The 16,664-nt window shown below is 40.1% G+C and overlaps 1 protein-coding gene across 4 annotated transcripts in view; it reads left to right on the top strand.

Annotated features, from left to right (window-relative positions):
• The window catches only part of SMARCAD1 (SWI/SNF-related, matrix-associated actin-dependent regulator of chromatin, subfamily a, containing DEAD/H box 1), a 55,821-nt gene that overhangs the window by 38,199 nt on the left and 958 nt on the right, over nt 1–16,664 (top strand). For 3 of the 4 annotated variants that reach the window (XM_063136170.1, XM_063136173.1, XM_063136175.1), the window contains 14 exons: nt 2,222–2,424; nt 2,967–3,057; nt 4,375–4,474; nt 5,423–5,482; nt 5,670–5,745; nt 7,745–7,880; nt 9,289–9,426; nt 9,769–9,864; nt 10,812–10,929; nt 11,110–11,231; nt 12,056–12,244; nt 13,242–13,360; nt 14,729–14,911; nt 15,129–15,238. In XM_063136170.1, the coding sequence (XP_062992240.1) occupies nt 2,222–2,424; nt 2,967–3,057; nt 4,375–4,474; nt 5,423–5,482; nt 5,670–5,745; nt 7,745–7,880; nt 9,289–9,426; nt 9,769–9,864; nt 10,812–10,929; nt 11,110–11,231; nt 12,056–12,244; nt 13,242–13,360; nt 14,729–14,911; nt 15,129–15,238 (1,741 nt within the window). Of the gene's footprint in view, nt 1–1,853; nt 1,876–2,221; nt 2,425–2,966; nt 3,058–4,374; nt 4,475–5,422; nt 5,483–5,669; nt 5,746–7,744; nt 7,881–9,288; nt 9,427–9,768; nt 9,865–10,811; nt 10,930–11,109; nt 11,232–12,055; nt 12,245–13,241; nt 13,361–14,728; nt 14,912–15,128; nt 15,239–16,664 lie in introns of those variants that run through there. The other variant, XM_063136174.1, reaches the window with a different exon arrangement.

Below are 16,664 nucleotides of genomic sequence, written 5' to 3' on the forward strand. Positions count from 1 at the left end.
ATCCTTGAATCACATCCTTGTTTAGACAAGTGTAGAGGGTGGCTCTGGTGCTGGAGGCAATCTTAGAACACCAGCCAGATACCTTGACAAGTATTGTCTATGTTCATTATCTTGGCTTTGAAAGGCCATTTCCCCCCTGTCCATGTGGGAGGTGCAAGGCCATCAAAACCTTAGCTGCTCGTGCCTCTTTTTCGAAATGGCAGTCTGGTGCATGACAACCTGCAAGCTGGAAACCTAGTCCCCAGGAGGTCACAAGTAATCTCCACAAATGCTCTGTAGTTCTTTATTTTGACTGTGTATGATCCTTACTTTGTTATCTTATCTGCAGTTGAAACATGCAAAACAAATAGAAGCATGCATCAAAGCCACTTACATTTAACTCTGTATTGACAGTGCCCTCTGTTGTTGAAACATGAATGTTCAGTTCTCATTAAGTGGTCTAGATATGATAGTTAGAAACTCTACTGATTTTGGAAATGTTGATATTTTTAGTTCAAATAAAAAGACCAACAAAAGCACATCAATAAGAAAATTAATAGTATCCACCAGATTTAAAACTCAGTTTAGCAGCACATCTGCTTAGATGTCAAAAGCCTGCCTGCGCTTATATAGCTCCTCTCTGCCAACGCTATTTACAGTTTAAAATTCTAAAACAAAACTAATGCTGCAAACGACTAAAAAGAGAGAGTGAGTTAGTTGTTTTGGTTGTGGATGATCCCTTCAGGAGCTGATTGCAGAAGAGATTGCTTATCTTCTGCATTCCTTTAGGGCACACAGGTCTTTTAACCCTGGGGAAATTTAGAGAAGGAACTGCTCCATTTCGTTTAGCCAGGATGGCTATTAGCCACTGATAGACTTATTTGCCATGTATAATTGAAGCCTTCCAAGCCAGTGGCTGTTTCTTTTCTAACTTTTAGAGGTTTCTGTCTTCTCTATGTCACACGCATGGATTTTCAAGCAAGCTTCCCATCTTCATTTTGCTTTTGCTAACTCAGAAGGAACTCCTGGTACTTCAGAGAAAGCACAAAACTTGTGTAATCAAAGTGCTAGGGAAGGAAATCCAAAAGCAATGTCTGTTACCAATAAACACATTTTTAAAAGCCTTCATTGCCACAAATAGATTTACAATTGCCCATCCAAAGGACTGCTTTTTACTCATGTCCTGAAAATAATAATCACAAATATGTGTTCTCAAATATAAGTTGCACTTTCTTCCACGTACATCAGTATTGCCCTCTGTTGATTCGGGCATGATAAATAGGCTTATATAAATCTAAGAGAAGTCCTGCTGGATCAGACCAGAGCTCGGTTGGCGAAACATGGTGTTTCTCACAGTGGCCAACCAGATGCCTTCAGAAAGCCTGCAGGCAAAGCATGAAGACAACACCTTCCCCACACCTGGTACTTGGTGGTATACTGCCTCTAATCATGGAGGTTTCATTTAGTTGTCATGACTAGCAACCATTGCTAGGCCTGCTCTCCAGGTATAATTAAAATCTTCTAAACTGGTAGCCATAATGACATTTTGTAACAGGGAATTTCACACAATAATTGTTGTATAACTACTAATTATGGGTAATTGTCAAGATTTCTGGATGTGCAAGTGGCAAATACATCCCTTTGTTTCCTCCAGTAAGTGGGTTTCCTTTGCAGAAAAAGAAAGGATCTGTACTCGGAGACAAAACTTTCCTCTTACCTTGTGTTGGCCAGCCTCAGCCATTGGGGACCCTTCAGTATACATGTGGTCTGGGTATTTTATTAGGACAAAACATTTTAATGGACTTTTATTTGCTTATTCTTTTGCTGATCTCTAACACAATAGGCTGAATCCAGAGTTGGGTAGAGTGAAACTGTGCACACTGGATGATCCAGCAGGTGGAAGGGGAGAGACATCTTTTATTGATACTCCTTCCCCTTTGCCCCAAAAAAACTGCTCTGCAGGGTTGGGGGATCCTACAGAACAATGTGTGAGGTGGTGCAAGGGGTCACACAGGGAAGGAGGAATTAGAGAAAAGTGCTTCCCCTTCCTCCAGTGGGAAGTCTTACCTGGGCCCCTCTGCCAACAGAAGGAGCTGTTCACAGAAGGTCAACTCTGGACCCAACCCAGAATATCTGAGTAGTCTGGGGCACTAAGCGACATAGGAATTTCTTCAGGCTCAGTTCAATTTTGTCTGTTGTATTTAGGCCTAGTGGCTTTTTCTTTCTTTCTGTCCTCCCTCAGTTTACAAAAATGTGCCGAACCAATGGCTTGTCGGAAGATATTATATGGAACTGCAAAACGTTACTAAGAGAGAGGGATGTTGTGTTAAAACTTATGAACAAATGTGAAGAGATCTCAAATAAACTGAACAAGCAAGTGACAAGGATCACCAGAGATGGAGAAGGTGGCTGGAATATTGAGCAGCCTTCCATTCTGAATCCAAGGTTGGCAGGATTACTCTTTTCTAAATTCTAGAAGTACAGAAAAGATGAGGTGATATACATTTCTAGAAGCCAGGCTTCCAAATCCTCAAAGTCTAAGTAAGGAAATTGGCTTTTGAGAAGTGACCAACTCTTCAGCAGCATCCATGTGCCTTTCTTGAAATTCATGTTCAACAAATCCTGAGGAGTTGCTTAGAACTCCCCATCTCTGTCTTTTAGCACTAGTTGTCTGTATTGGATCTAGTATTAGTGTCCAAAGTGTTATATATGCATTATCTAGTCATAATCCTTACAACAACTATGTACACTAAGTCAATATTTTTAAATATTGTAGTTTGTTTGTGGGGGTGGGGGTGGCTGAGGCTGAGTGTGAGTGGTTTGCCTAAGGCTACCTAGCGAATTCGTAGCAGTGGCAAGATTCAAACTGGGAACTTCCTGATTGTAGCTCCTTCTCTTAGCCAATACTCTACATCTCATGTGAAGTGCAGGTCACTAGTTTTGAGTTTTTATAAGAAATAATGTTGTACTTTCTTTTCTGTTGTCAGCATGGAGCTTAAGCCATATCAGAAGATTGGTTTAAATTGGCTAGCACTTTTGCATAAACATTCACTGAATGGTATTTTAGCTGATGAAATGGTAAGTTGAAAATATTATGATAATTCATAATTGCCAGCACTGAATAAATTTTCTAGGGCTGGCCTTACCTATGTAGAATGACAGTGGAATAGGAGATAGAAAGGAAGTTTCCTTCAACTAGGCCTTCCTGCAAGTTCTTTTGCTAATTAGTAACAGCAGGAGGGGTGGTTTAAACTAACCAAAGGACTGATGACCAGCTATTCAATAGTTTTAGAAGCTGGACCATAAAAATGAATGAGGAAGGTGATGGAAGTAATTAGCATATGCATATTAAGCTAGGTTGGACACTTGTGGAAGAGGCATCTGCTCCTCTTGAAGGAAAGTGGGGAAAATTGCAGATACCCCAGCAATGAATTTCAAGTTTCCACTGTATGAGTGAGAGAGGGAGGCATGTCTGAATAGGTTTAGCTGCTGCCATCTGTAAGGACCTGGGGGCTGAGTCGTACTGAAAGAATTAACCCAGATCGCGAATAGAATTTGGCGAGTAAGAGGAGTGAAATAGTGATCTTATAACTATAGGAAAGAGGGACTAAAATGTCAAGCTTCCATTTGTAGGCTACTGCTTTAGCCAGGATTCCAAAATATCAGCAGCCTATACTGACAGTGAGGCAGGCAGGCACTCATGGATGGATGAATAGCAGTTGCCTTTAAGGACTTGAGGATCAAGGCATACTCAGACCTAGTTCGCAAGATCACCGCTGCCTACTGTTTGTTTATGCCATGATGAACCATGGCGCATGCCATGCAGTTTTTGAATATTCAGGCTACAGCTTGTTGTGTCATCTGAAACCAGGAACCATGGGTTATGCAAGGATTAAACAACCTCTGCATAACCCATGGTGTGTTGTTAGGTTATGAAGAGGTTGTTTAACTCTTGCATAACCCATGATCCCCAGTTGTGTACAACAAAACAAGCCGCAGTTTGAATATTCAAAATAACCTCCATCCACCTGTTTGATCGTGCAAACTGACCCAGAGAGCGAGGATAGATGGGACAACCGACCCAGTTGGTTGGTGGAACTCTGTAGTTCAGAAAGCATTCTTATGCCTGCAGAAAAAGCAATGCATTTCAGTACTTCAGTGTTTAGGGTTGTAATACCATGCGATGCATTCTCTGCTGGTAACAAGAAGTAAGTAAGCGATTTTAATATAGTTATCTTGTGTGGTTAAAGAGTAGAATTTAACAACATGATTAAAGTGTTTAATCTTAGAACAAGAAATAGTTTGAAAAGTGCAATTAAAGAGCCAAATATTAATCCACAGTACCAAACCATAAAAGTAACCATATTGTATTCTCTTACTCCAATTTTCGCTTAGGGTTTAGGAAAAACCATTCAAGCGATTGCATTTCTGGCATATCTTTACCAAGTGGGTGATATAGGTCCACATTTGATTGTAGTGCCAGCATCAACAATAGGTAAGTATGGAATTTCATAAACTGTTTCTATATAGGTTGCAATTTTAAACAAGCTTACATAGGAGCGAGCTCCATTGAACTCAGTGGCACTTACTTCCAAATAAACATACAAAAACTGCATGTTACACTTTAAAAGAAATATTTCACAATTTTATTGTATGTATATCCCACCCTCTCTCCATGGAGCTTATGGGCAGCATACATGGAATTTCCACAATAACAGTGCAATCCAACATGCATGTGTGTTCAGAAGTATACTTGAGTTCAATTACACTTACTCCCAGGTAAATGTGTATAGAATTCAGACAGCACAATAGTCACACAATAATCAACCATAGTGACGATTAAGGGTTGGGGTTAATAGTCAACTCTTCTCCCCTCAGTCCTCCCACTGGTGTCCCATCAGCCATTGTGAGTTCTGCTGGCTAGACTAGAGTGACAGCCACCGCTTGTGTCACTCTTGCCAGGAGACTCTGTAGTCACCAAAAATAACCAACTGTGTGCAAAGAAATAGTCAACGGTTCCCAACACGTGAGACAATAACCAATGGTTATTCAAATGATCAACCCTGTACAGCGTTAGTTATTTGCATTGGTTATTTTGGCCAAATAACCAACCGTGGTGTGAAGAAGTCCCAAAATTACACAATAACCAACCATTGACTATTTAACCCACCGTTGGTTATTTAACCCAGAATTGATTATCGTGTCGTCTGAACCCAGTCACTGACTGACCCTAGGGCACCCAATGAACTTTATGGCTACGTGGGATTTTGAACATGGTTCTTCTTTGCTCATATGCACTCTGTCCACTACACAACAGTGAATCAAATTAAAACAGTATTCTAGATTTGTAGTTTAGTGAAAATAAAGTTGGAACTGATATTGATCTGTATACATTTCTAAACTCCCTCTTTTGTACTGATTTCTAATCCGTTTTTTTAAATAGATAACTGGATAAGAGAAGTTAATCTGTGGTGTCCTGAACTCCAAGTCTTATTTTATTATGGTAAGAATTTATGTTTCAGAATGAAACATTGGGAGCTAAAATATAGCCAATATATTTGTGTGCAGGGTGGTCCGGGTGTAACATAACAAACCAGAGTTATGATCTGCAGTAATGTACATAAGAAGTTGTTGAAGCATTCTCTAGAACTGCAAATAAAAATATTTGCTGAGCTCTTATTTCTGCTTAGGATCTCAAGAAGACAGGAGGCATCTCAGAATGGATATCCATAATAAAGTTGTGGATTTCAATGTGATTGTGACAACGTAAGTATAATTACTGTGAGTTACTTAGCCACTTGCTCATCCCTAACATGGTTCTTCATTCCAGCTCTTCCATTGAAACTTTGTCTATTGAATCAGTTTCAAACATTCCATTGTAGAATCCATGGCGAAGCTTACTCCATGATTGGAGTAATGGCTGGGATCACAAGAAACAGCCTTTTATTCCCATGGTATCTGCATTTGCATCTCTTCCCTTTCTCCTGTATAAGGGCATAGTTAGCATTCACTGCTATGTAGAAGAGAAAAGTTGCATTGGGAGAAATGGTTACAGCGTATGCAAAGCATGTTCTCATGACACTCTTTGGCCCAAACCCTCCTCACTCTCACAATCCCATGGCGGGGGGGGGGGGGGGGCTTGCAATGTTCCATTTGTACAGAGCGATGTACAGTGCACTCCAAAGGGTTTGTACAATATACAAGATCTCTCTGTTCATATCCATTCTGCTGTCATTTTTATAACATCTGGGGATACTCCTGGATTCATCTGTCACTGGAGGCCCAGGTGGGCTCGGAATAGCTTCTATCAGTTTCACCTGGTATGCCAGCCACAGCCTGTCCTGGACAAGGATTGTGTAGTCACTGTGGTATAGGCACTAGAACCCTCAAGACTGGGTTACTGCAATGCACACCATGTGGGGCTGCCCTTAAGTTGGTCCAGAAGCTGTAGCTAGAGGGCAAAATGCAGTAGCTCAGCTGTTGTCAGGGGCCACCCCCTTTCATCATGTAACACTTTTGCTGAGGGAACTGCACTGGCTGCCTATTTGCTACAGGGCCAGGTTTAAAGTTTTGCTATTGATGTATAAAGCCCTAATCAACTTGGGACCAGGATATTTGAGAAGGCATCTTCTCACTTATCAGCGTGCCCAGACAGTAAGGTCGTCAGAAGAGGTGCTCCTGGTGGTTCCACATGGGGCTGAGATTCATTTAGCATCTACTCAGAGTAGAGCTTTTATTATTTTAGTTTCCTCTCTGTGGAATTCTCTGCTCGTTGAAGTCAGACATGCACCAGTGTTGCTTTGTTTGGAGCATCAATTAAAGAAATGTGTATTTAGAGAACCTTTTCCTGCATGCCCAGCCATGGTTTGATTGGTATTATTTTATTTTATATATTTTTATTCTTTTGTAGTTTGATTTTTTCCCCTTCTGTCTTTTAGGGAATCTTTAATTTATTTTTATTTTTAGAATTAGAGTGGTTTATAAATTTTGTGAGTAAATAAAAAACTGGCTGTTTTCTAGTCTTGAATAATGATCAGTACAGGGTTAGGTATTAGGGAAGGAGGGAAGACCATTGCTAGAGAGGAGAAATAGGGAGTTCTCATGGTGACACCAATCTTTTAAACTACATTGAATGTAATATGTGCATGCAAAAACCACACTTGTAATTAAACGTACCCATTTGCACCTATACATTAATAGCTACATTTTCATATGTTATCTAAAGGATTTTATTATTTGGGCTTTTATTACAGCCATTTAAAAAAATCCATAGTAGGGGTAGGGTTTTAAAACTCTCATCTGATCCTGGTTTTAATAGCATTTGCTAAAAAAAACATTGAGTGTGCTATAAAGCTGCAAAGTAAACCTAGCTCCTAACATTCATCATACAGGAATACAGTTTTCTACTAGAGTGTTGACTCCAGGGGTTTCTTTCCATGTGTACAAGGTGTTTTCTACACATGGAAAAGTTGTTTGATGTTATGTGCTATAGTGTTGCATAAAAAGTGAAATTGAAACCAAAAATGTTCTTGAAAGCATGAAAACTGCAATAGAACTTAACTGTTGTGCTCACTTGAATCTTTGCTGAACAATACCAGCATCATATTCCTTCTGCCCACAGTTCTTTGGATCCAACCCAGGGTTGAGTAGCTATTACCACGAGATGCCTGTTCCATGAAGGGCGCCAAGGTGAAAAGTGCATTATCGTGCTATCGCAGCTGCCTCTCTGTATTTGTATATAAAGTGGTGTTTGCTCTTTCGATAGGTATAATTGTGCAATTAGCAGTCCCGAAGACCGTAGTTTGTTTCGCCGGATGAATCTTAATTATGCAATCTTTGATGAAGGTCATATGTTAAAAAACATGGGCTCTGTTCGCTATCAGCACCTAATGACTATTAACGTAAGACTTTGTCTCCTTCCTCTTGGCACTTTATCTCAAATATTACCTTACATTTTCAAGTTTTGTTACATTTTTAAGCTATGTCAAAATGAAATTGTTTTAAGAGGTGCATAGGTTGTCCTCAGATTCCAGTTTTACTTAGTTAAGCTGCAATCCTATGTACCTTTGCCTGGTTAAATTCTATTAGTGTATGGTAGAGCTTACTTCTGAGTAGACATGCATAGGACAGTTGTGGAAATCGAGTAAATCAGGTGTGCTAGGAAACAAATCTCTCAAATTCTAAAAACAACTGGGAATTGAAGTTGGATTGTTCTTGGATTGTAGTTGAAATGTGTTATTTAAGAAACTTAACTATCATTGTATGCATTCATTGCACAACTGAGAAAAAGGTTAATCAGTGTTTCGATAGTACATAAGTCTATACTCCAAATCAGGGATTTGCAGCTTGTTGTCTGCCAGATGTTTTGGCCTAAAACTTCCATGATCTCTCATTGTTGGCCAAAACATCTGGAGGCCCAGAAGCTGCCCACTCATGCTCTAAATCATTTGTTGGCTGTTAACTGTAATTGGTCAGAATTTTTAACAGCTAGAATTTCACATCACCCCCGGCAGGAGATATGCAAAAATTATATCACATAAAACATGGGAAAGTGTGGAAGCACTTAAATACAAGCATGTGCATCTAAGCACTGAAAGAGACTTTTTCAGTGCTACTCATGGGAAAGTACTTATCTCCAAGCAGCTGTTGATTGGAGTTAAAAGAACTTTCTCTATAGGACAGAGAGGATGGAGTCAGTGGAGGAAGCTGCCAGGCCAGTGAGGAATCCCCATAGGCCTTGTCAGGCCTGCAGGCCAGAGGTTCCCCATCTTTAGCTTACAGGGTATAGCAGGTAACTGGTTTTGCCTCTTGCTTGAACCACCGTTTTGGTGGACCTCGTGATTCTGGTAAAGAAAACAAAAACAAAGTAGATTCCTCAGACTACACTTGGTTTAAGGAAACAAGCCACCTTCCTAAGTCACAGTTTGAAGTTGCTCGTTTCCCAAAACCATCATTAAGATTAAAGACAGTTTGTCTGTGTTTGGTCATAACAATAAACTGTAGTTAATTAAAAAGAAGGAGAGGAGAGAGACAGCAGATGAGGTCGAGGCTCTATGTAATGTGAAATCATTCATTTGTTAGAGCCAAATGAAACCATTATCTTCCTGTCTGCAGCTGCTGCTTCATTCAAATAAGACTAGACAGGATGTCACCAAGAAACTGAGTAATTCTTTTTTTAAGATGTAACTAGCTGAGAGTATTAAGTTCCTCAACAGTGAGATTTGTTGTGATATTTCTCTAAAGAGACTGGTAATCTCATTTTGAAACCGCTAACTATTTTCTGTTATTATTATTTTATTATGGAAATAGGCAAAAAACCGTTTGCTGCTAACAGGAACTCCAGTTCAAAACAATCTTCTAGAACTTATGTCCCTCCTGAATTTTGTGATGCCACACATGTTCAGTAGTAGTACCAGTGAAATTCGGAGAATATTCTCTTCTAAAGCAGTAAGTATACCTCAAATGTATTTTTACAGCTCAGAAAAGATTAGGTTCATGTGATTTTTTCATAGTAGAAACTGTTTTACATCTTACCCTAACAGAAATCTTAACACATATTTCTGGAAAGTTATCATGCAGTCATAAAACTCGAGAATAGTTCCCATTTTTGTCAAGTAGGGTTATACCATAATAAAATGTTCTAGAAATCTTAACCATTCACCACAGTGTATTTGGGACCGAAACATTCACAGAACTATCACATTCCATTGGAGTAAATGGTAACATTCTTTCTCATGTTAACATTCACTGAATGAAATACACTTTATACTTTTAAATTTTCCTCCCTAGAAAGCATCAGAGGAGCATAGTATATATGAAAAAGAGAGAATTGTACATGCCAAGCAGATAATAAAACCATTCATCCTGAGAAGAGTAAAAGAAGAGGTATGTCTTCATTTTTAATCTATGCTAGTTGCATTAGGTTGCAGTGTCAACTAATCCATAGGTGTCAAGTCCTTGAATAGGACAAGTGTAACAATTCCAAGATCCTTCTCATTTGTAGTATTGCTGAGCCAAGTATCCCCCATCATGCACAGTTACAAGATGGAGGATACTTGGCTCAGCAATACTACAAACGAGAAGGATCTTGGAATTGTTGTAGACTGCAAGCTGAATATGAGCCAACAGTGCGATATGGCTGCAAGAAAGGCCAATGCTATTTTGGGCTGCATTAATAGAAGTATACCTTCCAAATCACGTGAGGTACTGGTTCCTCTCTATTCGGCCCTGGTTAGGCCTCATCTAGAGTATTGCGTCCAGTTCTGGGCTCCAAGATTCAAGAAGGACGCAGACAAGCTGGAACGTGTTCAGAGGAGGGCAACCAGGATGATCAGGGGTCTGGAAACAAAGCCCTATGAAGAGAGACTGAAAGAACTGGGCATGTTTAGCCTGCAGAAGAGAAGATTGAGGGGAGACCTGATAGCACTCTTCAAATACTTAAAAGGTTGTCACACAGAGGAGGGCCAGGATCTCTTCTCGATCCTCCCAGAGTGCAGGACACGGAATAACGGGCTCAAGTTAAAGGAAGCCAGATTCCAGCTGGACATCAGGAAAAACTTCCTGACTGTTAGAGCAGTGCGACAATGGAATCAGTTACCTAGGGAGGTTATAGCCTCTCCCACACTAGAGGCATTCAGGAGGCAGCTGGACAACCATCTGTCAGGGATGCTTTAGGGTGGATTCCTGCATTGAGCAGGGGGTTGGACTCGATGGCCTTGTAGGCCCCTTCCAACTCTGCTATTCTATGATTCTATGACTAGCTCCCAAGCAAACGTGTTAGGATCCAAGTATATTCTCCAAATAATTAAAAAAAAATGGTTTTTTCCCACCAGGTCCTCAAACAACTACCTCCCAAAAAAGATATTGTTGAGCGGTGTGAAATGTCTGAAAAACAAGAACAACTATACCAGGATCTCTTCAGCTGCTTAAAAAAATCTATTGACAGTCAAGGTATGCAGGCGTTTAAATTTTCTTTCAATGCATCTCTCCTTGTAGTATGAGGCAGAAATGCTGAGCTTTTTTGGATTTGTGTGTATATCACTTAAAATAACATGTTTTACTAACACATTTATAGGTGGCAATCTGATTCAGTAGATATTTTCATGCTGTATCATTTGTTTCTTTCCACAGAAAAGAATTCAGAAATGGGCAATGTCATGATGCAGCTAAGAAAAATGGCCAATCATCCTCTGTTACATCGCCAGTATTATACCTCTGAAAAACTTAAGGTGATGTCAAAACTCATGCTCAAGGTAAGATGCTGGATTTAAATAATGCAACAAGCTCATGGTTCGTTTTAATTTGGTTGCAGTCGTACCTGTATTTTCACAAAATAGGAGCTGTTTAGCTGTGTGTCTAACATTTTTTGAATTATTAAGATTAAAGCATCAAATTAGCTAAATAGAACAGGCTTCCTTATGAAAAAAATGGCTAGAATTGTAAATGGGTCACATTGTGGGATAAAAAGTTAAGAGTCTGAGTTTCTCTTAACTGCCCACAGTTGGAATTAACTACCATGAATGGAGAGTGTGATAGCACAAGACACAATGGCCCTGTACACACATTATGGTAAAGCAGTCTTCCCCAACCTGGTGCCCTCTGTATTTTGGACTACCAGCATTCCTAGCCATTAGTCATGCTGGCTGGGTCTGATAGGAGATGACATCCAAAACATCTGAAAGGCACTGGGTTGTAGAAGGCTGTGATAAATCTGGCTTAGCTCAACGTATGGGAGCTGCATCAAGGCTTGGGCTTGCCCCCGCTCCCCCCGCTGTCTCCTCTTGCTACCTGGCCAAGAAGAGGAGTTTGGAATCTCCCGCTTTTAAGGCCTAGCTACATACTGTGTTAATTGCGTGACTTGCACCCACATCAGGATTTTAAAAATGTTTAACTTGGGCATCGGGACTGCTGTGTTCAGGGAAAAGAGGTTTAAGAGTCTGAAGAATGAACTGTGCTAATATGAACTACATTTCAGATTTGACAAGGTGGCTTTATAACAATATGTGCACAAATGCCAGATGAAATTGCATTTTTATGTCCTAAATAACTTGCTTCGTTTGCTACCTTTTTGTCTTAGGAGCCTACACACTGTGAAGCAAACCCTGACCTTATATTTGAAGACATGTCTGTGATGACAGATTACGAATTGCATTTGCTTTGTAAACAGTATGCAAATATTAATGAATTCAAGCTTGAGATGGACCTGATTTTGGATTCTGGAAAATTTAGAGCACTGACAAACATTTTGTCAGACTTCAAAGAAAAGGTTATATTTTGGGAAACCTACAATATGCGCATCTTATATATAAATGAGCTGATATTCATTGTAATTGTTCTGACGTCATAAAAGCATGTAGAAAACCATTAGAGTGTTGTGCTTGAATTTGGGAAGCCCTGCTTCAAATCTCTGGCTGTGAAGGTCATTGGAAAATGCAGTAGACATATTGCTAACCCGGGTTAACGGGTCAGCAGTTATTTGTAGGTTTTTAAACTCCCTTCTTCACCCGCCTCTATCTAGGTTTGTCATTAACCCTTGCTAGAATTCCTGCCAGTTCCCAATTTACCCAAGGATAATGTAACATCTGCATCAGGACTTTTCACCTCAGAGGTTTGTTATGCTAAACAGGTGTTCCAATTTTCTTGGAGAAAAGGGAGAACAAAATGTAACAAAAACAAAGCTTACATTGTTCAAGTAAACATTTGCATTAGTTTGCTCTTGAGTACTCTCCAGGCTTGTTTGGAAAATTTCTGAAATCAAGATTTCCGCCCTTGGGAGGAAAATCTGATGAAATTTGGTATGTGTGTTCACATAGCATTTTTGTACTGTTTTAGCTAGGATAAATTAGTATAATCCTGGTGCACTTTCAGCCTATTCCTGTATTTTATCAGCAATATATTGTGGTTGTCTCCAGTAGGGTTTTGGTTACATCTTACAAATTTCTACTAGTCATTGCTCAGATACATGCTTGCAAATAACACAGGCAAGAACACTGTTTATCTCTTGGTCCAGTGAAGCTGTACACATGGACTGTTCCCTGGCATGGAAGAGAATAAAGTAGTCCTGCTGAACCCTCTGCTTAATATGCATGTTGGATCCCCTCTGAAATGTGAATCCTGGCTTTCAGGGGGCTCTTGTGTAAGCGCCTAAGCGTTGCATCAAATTGGCATACAGATATAAGCCAAACATCTCATTTTTGTGTGCGCTAGTTTCTGAAGCATGCATGCAATTTTTCTTAAACAGAGTTTGCTCTTTCTCCCATTAGGGTGATAGAGTTGTCCTGTTCAGCCAATTTACTATGATGCTGGACATCCTAGAGCTTCTCCTGAAACATCAAGAACATCGATACCTTAGGCTGGATGGAAAGACGCAGATTGCTGACAGGTGAGTAAAACTTCCATAATAATACAAGAGCATCAATTTTAGGCCCAACTAATGTTCAGTTTTGCCTCTATTTGAATTTGACTCTGATTATGTACTAATAATAAGGGAGAAAGTATAGAATACCTTGAATTACTAATAATAAAAAAGCTGCTTAAAACAAATTGGCTTAAATTTCATACCCTTGATATTAATGTAATTGAGGAAGAATTTAAAATAAAATTATCTTTGAAGGAAAGTCAGGGTCCACCTGCCTTCCCTGCAAGGTAGGCCCTGGACCAACCATCCAGTTACGCAGGCTCCCACATCCCTAGCCCCGTGCAAAGACGGCAACAGCCAGCCTCTCGGTGAATAACTACACAACAGACTAAGCACTGAAGCAGTTTATTTAAACCTCGAAATCTAAACATGGAAGGCCTCAGTCTTAGATACACAAGAAACCTCACTAAACCCAAAGTTGTAACCCTACTTGCCAGGGGATCTTCCATGCTCACTTGCATTCAGTTCCAGGGAAGATGGCCAGCCCCCAGTTGCTAACTCATTTATCCCTTTTGGGCCAGCCGGTACCATGACCCGCTTCGGCCAATCCCAAGCCCCTCTCAAGACTCCGGCCTCCCTCCTTTCTGGAAGGGAGCCCTTCCCACCAGGCCACTTTTCCCACCCCTGAAATCAGTCACGCACCCCTCACCAATTACTCCCAGCCTTGAGTCACATTGATAACTACCCAGGTGCTGTTTTCTGGGAAAGTGCCTAACAAGCTGTTTTTTTCAGAAAAGGTCCTTGAGAGCTCTTCTTGTTAACTCTCTCTGCCAGAAGGCAGTAGCAAGACCACAGCCATCTTCGTCAGTCTTCACAGTATCCATCTCCATTTGTTTTGAAAATGGTTCTGAAGTTAAATAAGTTTACTATATAATTTCACACTGCAATTTCTTTCCTTATGTGATTTGTAAAACAAAGGGAACTAAGTCTTAAAACAAAGGTAATAAATTGCACAGTGCATAGGTGATCTATATATAATTCTAGATAGAATCAGTGGAAATAAGAATATAAATGACTAATAGTCAAGATGACAAAGAAGCTTACAGTTGATTCTCACACGCAGGGTTCAAGGTGTGGGTGTGTAATGTATTTGCATTCAATGACTGGCTGATGAATATGTGAGTTGACTCCACTGAAATGCATTGTATTACAGGTAATAAGGATATGCCTATGGGACGAAATCTATAATGGTTCATTTGCACTTATGCTTGATACTGCAGTCAGTAAATGAACATGCATGCATGCATGCTACAGTATGACCAAATTTTGGAGAGTTGCATGCTGATAAATGCTTTGCTTTCTCTTTCTCTCTCTCTCTCTCTCTCTCTGTAGGATACATCTGATAGACGAGTTCAATTCCGATATGGGCATCTTTATCTTTTTACTTTCAACTAAAGCTGGGGGTCTTGGGATTAATCTGACCTCAGCCAATGTGGTTATCCTTCATGACATTGACTGTAACCCTTATAATGATAAGCAGGCTGAAGACCGATGCCATAGAGTAGGACAAACTAGGTAAGCTGGGGCGGAGGGGGTTGTTTAACTTATGGTGACAAACTTCAGTAATCTTTGCAGTTCACATTTTGCTTGCAAGCCCCCTCCCCCTTTTTTAAAAAGTTCATCATAGTACCAGAAAGTCTTGACACTGTTTCCTGAATGTATGAATTATCTCCATTGAAAAATATTGATTTACAGAATTATATGAATAAACTAGCTCTTTTGTGTGTTTTAGAGAAGTGAAAGTTATAAGGCTCATAAGCAAAGGAACTATAGAAGAATCCATGCTCAGAATCAGTCAGCAAAAGTTAAAACTAGAACAAGACATGACTGCAGCAGATGCAGGTAAGTTCTTGCAGGCCAGTTTTGAATATGTTAAGTTGTAAGAAGCTGCTCTTGGTTCAAAACTATGTGAGATAGAAAAGTGTTAGGAGTATTCACACAACACACTAACCCACACTGGGGCTGTTCACACAACCCACATTCAGTGGTTGAACCGTGGTTGTTTGTTGAACCATGAGTTAGTGTGTTGTCTGAACCCAGAACATTTTCCACCAGATGGCTTGTTAACCATGCAGTGTGACTTGTTAATCACCCTGAACAACCCAACAACAAACCATGGGTTCTCAAGATGGCTTGTTCAAAACAAATAAGCCACACTGCATGGTTAACAAGCCACCCTGCAGAAAACATGCTGTGTTCAGACAGCAGACTAACTCATGGTTCAACAAACAACCCACAGTTCAAAACAGCCCACACTCAACCACTGAGTGTGGGTTAGCATTTGTGTGAATAAATGTGTTAAGATCATTGTGCCAAAGATTAATGGCAGAGGAAAATAAAGAGTTAGCAGTCAGGTGTAGCTAGTGTTACTTTTATAGAGGTGTTAAATGCAGCAGAATCCTCAGTTTAAGCAAAATGTAGTTTAGCTTATTTGCAGCACAAACAGCTGATGTAATGGCAGATAAATTTTGGTACTATTAACTGTAAGTTTAATGTATGCTGGAGAAAGACCTTGTGTATTTCTCCTTCCCAGTTTGGCTTCTGAAACAGATAAGTATTTAAGGGAAAGAAAATAGACACCGTGGAACAAAGAAACATGTTGCTATTTGGAATGAATGTTCATGCAATAAATTCAGTCCCAGCTCAACTTACAGTTCATTGCTTGATATTCCCAGAGTAGAATGTCCCATATTGCTTCAGTTTGTTTTTGCCACACTATTCCAAAGGCAGAAACTGGGTGGTAACATTTGCTGAAAAGCTAATATGTTACGTTTGTTGTATTTATTTTATGATTCCTTGGCAATATGCAGAATCGAATATTACTTTCCTAGCCTATCTCCATGGTCAAAATCCAAAGAACCATGCAGCTATAGTTCTGTACTCCCAAGTGCGTTTTGAGATGGTGTTTCTCAAGTAGCCCCTTAACATGCTGCATAGTGAATCACTTCAAAAACTCAGCATAAGAACATAAGAAGTGTCCTGCTGAATCAGGCCAAGGGTCCATCTAGTCCAGCACTCTGTTCACACAGCGGCCAACCAGCTGATGGCCAGGGACCAACAAAGCAGGACATGGTGCAACAGCACCCTCCCACCCATGTTCCCCAGCAACTGTGCATATAGGCTTACTGCCTCAGATACTGGAGGTAGCACATAGCCATCAGCACTAGTAGCCATTGAGAGCCTTCTCCTCCAGGAATTTATCCAGCCCCCTTTTAAAGCCAACAAATGTAGTGGCCGTCACTACATGTTATGGTAGTGAATTCCATGG

This window comes from Elgaria multicarinata, chromosome 10, assembly GCF_023053635.1.
Source record: "Elgaria multicarinata webbii isolate HBS135686 ecotype San Diego chromosome 10, rElgMul1.1.pri, whole genome shotgun sequence".
In the NCBI taxonomy this organism is placed as follows: Eukaryota; Metazoa; Chordata; class Lepidosauria; order Squamata; family Anguidae; genus Elgaria; species Elgaria multicarinata.